Below are 6,684 nucleotides of genomic sequence, written 5' to 3' on the forward strand. Positions count from 1 at the left end.
TCAGTTTTTAAATTTTAGTGGGTGATGTATTTTTCTATTCTAAATCAGTAATTCATTTTATACCTAAGTTAGTATTTTTAATTTTGCAATCTTCTTCTTCAAGTGGGCCCCCTAAATTGTATATGCTCTCCCCCTGAGAACAATGGGATCAGATTGAAGCTGTGGAATTGTATTTTCTAGACACCAGTGTTCTACTTATTATATTCATAGGTTTTTACCATGTCAGCATAGCACCTGTCCTTTGTTTCCATAATTTTTTTTTTTAATTCTCTTTTTTACTTAAATAGATGTTATATGTCTCTGGAATCACTGGCTTGATGTGCCAGTTGAATGTGACCCCGTGCGGGCACATGGATGGCATCTGTCTTGGGGACACAGTATGGAGCAGGCTCTAGCTGAGGGGACAGAGTAGACTGGACAAGGTTCTGAAGGATGGCAGGAGGACAGGACGGTGGGCATACTACAAAATTACCGTGTAAAGAGGTGATGAAAGAGTATACAGGCAGAATTGTAGGAAAAGTTGTGTCGGTCAAGTAATTTTTGAAAAATCACTGTTCCCTGTTTTTGGTTGGCTGTGGTAATAGTCAGTTTTTAAATTTTAGTGGGTGATGTATTTTTCTATTCTAAATCAGTAATTCATTTTATTACCTAAGTTAGTATTTTTAACTTTGCAATCTTCTTCTTCAAGTGGGCCCCCTAAATTGTATATGCTCTCCCCCTGAGAGCAATGGGATCAGATTGAAGCTGTGGAATTGTATTTTCTAGACACCAGTGTTCTACTTATTATATTCATAGGTTTTTACCATGTCAGCATAGCACCTGTCCTTTGTTTCCATAATTTTTTTTTTTAATTCTCTTTTTTACTTAAATAGATGTTATATGTCTCTGGAATCACTGGCTTGATGTGCCAGTTGAATGTGACCCCGTGCGGGCACATGGATGGCATCTGTCTTGGGGACACAGTATAGAGCAGGCTCTAGCTGAGGGGACAGAGTAGACTGGACAAGGTTCTGAAGGATGGCAGGAGGACAGGACGGTGGGCAGAGGCTGGGTGGGCACCACCCCTGGTGGGATGAGGCCTGTCTTCCTGGAGGGCTTTGAGCTTCTAGGGGCAAGTAGGGTCAGATCCCCCTGTGCCTCCAGGGCCAGGCCCAGGGCAGACATCGCGGGTACCACGGGCTGGAGAGTGTGGGGGTCTCCGAGTGGCCCTGGTGTGAGTGGTGACTTATGGCAGTGGCTTTCTGTTTTTCAGCATTGCTTTAAAGGACACTGCATCTGGCTGACGCCTGACATCCTCAAACGGGATGGCAACTGGGGTGCTTGGAGTCCATTTGGGTCCTGCTCACGCACCTGTGGCACAGGCGTGAAGTTCAGGACCCGCCAGTGTGACAACCCACAGTGAGTTGGCCTCCAATTCCCAGCCTCTCTGAGTGGCAGTCAAGGTCCCCAGAGCTCCTCACTAGCCAGCCCTATCCTTGAGGGCTCGCGCGGCTGCATGCCGGTCCTGGAGAGCGTGCAAGAGAACAGGCTGCCCTGGCCCCTCCTCGCCCTACCTGGGAGGAAGCTGAGACTCCGAGAGGGAGGGCTCCTGCCCCCGCCTCGCCGCCTGCTCGCAGCCTGGAAACCTGGTCTCCCGACCCGGCCTCCTGGGGCCGTGCCCCACCTGGCCTGCAGCCCACTCTAGACACCAGCTTACTCTTTCTTGGTCAGGGCATGGAGTAAAGAAGGTGGGACAGAGATGGAGAAATGGGGACAGAGAGGGGGGCTGTCTCGGCCCCCAGGATGCCGGGAGCCGGAGCAGGGGCTTCCATAACCGAGCAGCTGTTTGCCATCAGGTGAGAGGCAGGGTTGGGACTTGCTACCCTTGCCCGGCTGCCCAGGGGAGAAGTAGCCTGTAGAGGCTGCCCCGTGCCAGCCGTACCCTCCCCCGTGCTCCCCTCCTTCCTCCCACGCAGCCCCGCGCCCTGTGCTGTCTCCTGGTCCTTCTCATTGTCTCCACCCCACCTCACCCCATAAATATCTCTGGGGTCCACGCTCCCTCCTGGGCCTTGCCCAGTGTGGCGTCCCCTGGGAAAGGAGGGCTGTGGGTGCACAGACAGTAATGCGACTGGGCCCTGGAGTGCAGGCAGAACCCCCACAGATGTCAGGGACACTCTGATCTTCCACCTGCCCGTGGGGGCCTCACTCTGCAGGCCCTGCAGCTGCCTGGACACATGAGTCTTTCATCCTTCTTTTTTGGCCTGTTTAGTGTTTTAAAGATTTTAATTTACCTGAAAATACTGAAAATCTGGAATTTCATATTCAGACAAAACAAAACAGATTTCCAGCTTCCAAACTGGGCAATGCCAGGCACAGACACGGGCCGGTGGGCAGGTGTCTGGGCACGTCCAGGCTGGCTGGGCTCAGGCCTCTGCAGCAGTTCCTGTGCCCTGTCCTCTTGGGCTGCTGCTCTTTCTCTGGCCAGGCCCTGAGCTGGACAACAGGGAACAAGAGGGTGTCAGCAGTCATGGCTCTGGGGAGAGGGATCAAGTCCACGTCAGCTGGGCAGGGGTGCAAAAGGGGACTGGCCCTGACCTCAGAAGCACCTGTGTCTGGGGTCAGCCACCCCAGCTTGTGCATGGAGCCCTCTTCTCCCTCTGCTGACTTTGTCCTTTCCTGGGGCTCCAGGCTGACATCCTGGCCAGGAGCAGAGGCAGGAGGAGGCCCCTAGGCCACCCCTCAGGCATATCAGGTATGGGTCCCTTTGCTCAGCAGAGCCATCCACCCTCATACCTGAGATTCAGGGATACCCCCCAAAATCCCAACAGGGGCACACTAAGCGCTGGCCTCTTTCTGGTGGCACCACACGGCAAGGCCTCTGCTCTCTCCTCCAGCCCAGCCAACGGGGGCCGCACCTGCTCTGGCCTTGCCTACGACTTCCAGCTCTGCAGTCCCCAGGACTGCCCCGACCCCCTGGCTGACTTCCGGGAGGAGCAGTGCCGGCAGTGGGACCTGTACTTCGAGCATGGTGACACCCAGCACCATTGGCTGCCCCACGAGCATCGGGATGGTGAGCCTCACAGGGAGGGTGGCCACAGGGGCTCAGCAGCCTGGCCCTGGGCTGAGGCGAGCAGGGGCTTGCTCTGTCCTGTGCCTCTGATCCTGCATGGGACAAGGCTGTGGTGACACCTTTGCTTGCAGCAGAGCCCACCCCTGGCTGGTGTGGCTGCTGGGGCCCACTCCTAGGCTATGGCTTGGGGCTCACGACAGGGCTGCAGTCCCAGAGGAGCCAGAATACTGGGCATGGCCAAGGATGCTGGGGAGAGACCACTGGGCTGGAGGCTGCAGAGGGGCCAGGCTCCCGCAGTCGCCATCTGCTGGACGGGGCTGCAGCTGCCTGGTTAGGTCAGCTCAGGGGTGGGGGTGGGGCTGGCTCTGCCAAGGGATCAGGTGGCCTCTGACCTTCTCTATTAGTCAGGACTCTCAATTGCAGGTGTCAGAAAGCTCGACTCAAACTGGTTTAAGCGTTAAAAGGCTTTTATTGGCTCATGGAGCTGAAAAGTCTGGTAGCTTCAGGCATGGGATTTAAACATACGTTTCTTTCCTCCCAGGCATTGGGTGGAAGAGGAAGACCAGGTGTGTGCCTGGTCTGCCACCTCGAGCCATTGTTCCATGTGTGTTGCACTAGCGGAGCACCCGCCATGTGCCCTCCCATGTGCCAGTTCAGGGCTGGGGGTGACAGAGCCAACCAAGTCCCCTTCTTGGAGGGAGGCTGCAGTATTTTAGTTGCTTCTGAGGTAAATGCTGTGCAGGGAAAGTACCAGGGACCCGAGACTGAATCAAGGAGGGCTGGCTTATTCAGGATTGCAGAGAAGGTTGACTGAAAAAGTTCCTCAGACCCGGCAAACAGCCCTTTGCCTTTGCACAGAGTTGGGACCCAGGGCAGGGCCTCGGGGAGGTGAGATCCAGGCTGCAGTGACAGCCTGGCTGGCTCAGCCAGGACCAGCTCTTCCTAAGTCCACCAGGGCCAGAGTCTGAGGATACAGAGATAGCAAGGAGGTGCCGTCAACCTGCCACTTTCCCTCTCTGTCCCCCTGGGCATGGCGTGAGAGGCGGGGGAATCTTAAGACTCTTGTGCTTCTCTGGCATGATCTGGGGAAGCCATGGGGAAGGTGACGGCATGGGTGCTCCTCAGTGACTGCATGGCGTGAGAGGCGGGGGAATCTTAAGACTCTTGTGCTTCTCTGGCATGATCTGGGGAAACCATGGGGAAGGTGACAGCATGGGTGCTCCTCAGTGACTCCCGCCGCTTCCCCTGCAGCCAAGGAGAGATGCCGCCTCTACTGCGAGTCCAAGGAGACTGGGGAGGTGGTGTCCATGAAGCGCATGGTTCACGACGGGACGCGCTGCTCCTACAAGGACGCCTTCAGCCTCTGCGTGCGTGGGGACTGCAGGGTGAGTGCCACCAGGACACATGGGTGGCCATGCATAGAGTCCCAGCCTCCTGGGTCCCACTCCTGCTTCTGCTGGTGATGGGGAAGAGTAAGTGGGGTCAAGCACACAAAGTGTCTGAACCAGCACCTGACCAGCAAACGTCAGCTTACCCATTCCCGTGCCGGGGACTCAGACTTGACTGTGCCTAGGAGTCACCCACCTCCACGCTCTGGCTCCGTAGGTCAAGGCCTTGTGAAGCATGCCCCGTCCTTGCGCTCCAGGGCACTGGGCAGCTTATTCTCAGGTCAGCGTGGCCCACTGTGGTCTCGTTGGTTTGGCACTTTGTAGAAATGCCCTGCTATGTTTTCCTTTATTATTACACCGTCAGCTTCTATCTTAGGCTGTCACAAGAAACAACCAGGGGTCACCTCGGCGTGTGATCATAATGTGACTCCCTGGAAACCAACCTCTCTGCTAGGGTTTGTGTCAACAGGAGGCTGACTCTCCGTCTTTCCCTCTTGAGAAAGGCAGCATCCTCAGGAAGTGTTTGGCAGAGAGGCTGGCAGAATGCTGCAGACACCCCGGGAGGAGGAGGGCGGGCTGGAAGAGCACAGGGGTGGGTACAGGGCAGCTGGACGCAGGCTCAGGGGCTGCTTTCCATTCACGTGGTTCAGTGGACCACAGGTGGCAGGACCAGGGGGTGGTGGGGGTCGCAGGAGCCCGGCAGGGAGTCCAGGCCATGCAGTCAGCTCAGAGGTGGAGAAACCAAATACTCAAAAACAAGCACAGATGTGTCTCCTTTGTACCTTGGGATTTTGATTTATGGAGGTGACTGTGTGGGATGTGGGGATGCCAATGCCACTGAAAGAAGAATTAATTACTTACATTTCCCAGGAGAAGCGCACAGCATGCCATGATGCAGGGGGAGCACTGGCTTTGATCAGGAGGTGGGCTTGAGGGGAAGCTTGGGCCACAGCTTTTTTTCCTTGGGAAAGGCGAGTCAGGGTGGAGGAAACAGCTTATGGTTGGCGAGTTTGAATAACTGGGTTCTGGGCTATAGGGGTGGTCTCTAGTTGTCTGGTACCTGGCCCTGGGATGATTTAGGTCAGAGGAAATCTTGGCTTGGTGTGTGAGTTAAATAAAGGGGATGTTGGGGTATAGACTTGGGGTCAGTTGGTTTGCATATAAAAGGTGTGTTCCCAGCCGACCCCTTTGCCATCTCTAAGAATTGGCTAGCCCTGGGGGAAGTCTCTCCCTGGCCTGAAAGATTTTTAAGATGTCAAAACATCATAAGACACAGAAAACTTAAAAAACCCAAAACATAATTAATACAGGCAGCAAGCATGAGAAACATTTATTAGTAGAAGTGGCTTTAGATGGCACCTGTGACTGTGGCTGCAAACCTAGTAGGGGAGGTCAGGGCGCTAATTCACCATCGTAGTGGGCATGGCTGTGACTTCACTCCTGTCATTGATCATTAAAGAAGAATAGGTTAAATATTTTATTAACTAATGGTGATTTGGATGAATAAAAGCAGGTTGCTAGATTTTGCATAATTAGAAGACATGTATTTACATATATACGATCATGTTGCAGAAGAGAGAAAACAAAGGAGGCAGAAAGGAAAGATTAAAAACACACAAAGGAAACTGTCAGTAATAAGATGAAATATATCAGTCTGAACAATACACATCAGTGTGAAACTCTTCTTTCAAAAGAATCTAACGCTGGGTCAGAAAATAATATCCAGGCCGGCCCGGTGGCGCACTGGATAGTGCGCCGCTTGGGAAGCGCGGCGGCGCTCCTGCCCGAGGGTTCGGATCCCACATACAGACCGGTTCCCGCTCACTGGCTGAGCGAGGCGCGGGAGCAACACCGAGGGTTGTGATCCGTTGCCGGACACGGAAAAAGACAAAAGACAAAAAATAAAAAAAGAAAAAAAAGAAAATAATATCCAAGTGGAAGATGTCAATTAGAGAATATCAAAGCACAGTGACTCAGGAAGATTGCAAAGTTGTGTTGGGAGAACATACACACAGAGCAAGGAATCAAGAGAATCGAGCATTAAATGAGGCCAACAGGCTCATTTTGATTTAATAAAGGGCTCAATCCACTAATTGATAAAGTAATAAGTATGCCGTCAAATATGTCATCCAGAACTGCTATGAAAAAGGGTGAGAGCTGTCTGGTTAGCTCAGGTGGTCAGAGCATGGTGTTAAAACACATGGTCAAGGGTTCGGATCCCCGTACCAGCCAGCAGCCAAAAAAAAC

At 53.3% G+C, this 6,684-nt stretch overlaps 1 protein-coding gene across 1 annotated transcript in view; it reads left to right on the forward strand.

The window, feature by feature from the left end:
- ADAMTS2 (ADAM metallopeptidase with thrombospondin type 1 motif, 2) overlaps positions 1 to 6,684 on the forward strand; it is a 112,382-nt gene that overhangs the window by 84,985 nt on the left and 20,713 nt on the right. The window contains exons 10-12 of the mRNA XM_008585249.1: positions 1,253 to 1,398; positions 2,874 to 3,049; positions 4,301 to 4,434. Of these exons, the coding sequence (XP_008583471.1) occupies positions 1,253 to 1,398; positions 2,874 to 3,049; positions 4,301 to 4,434 (456 nt within the window). The remainder of the gene's footprint in view (positions 1 to 1,252; positions 1,399 to 2,873; positions 3,050 to 4,300; positions 4,435 to 6,684) is intronic.

The sequence above is a fragment of the Galeopterus variegatus genome, unplaced genomic scaffold (assembly GCF_000696425.1).
Source record: "Galeopterus variegatus unplaced genomic scaffold, G_variegatus-3.0.2 Scaffold3506, whole genome shotgun sequence".
Classification (NCBI taxonomy): domain Eukaryota; kingdom Metazoa; phylum Chordata; class Mammalia; order Dermoptera; family Cynocephalidae; genus Galeopterus; species Galeopterus variegatus.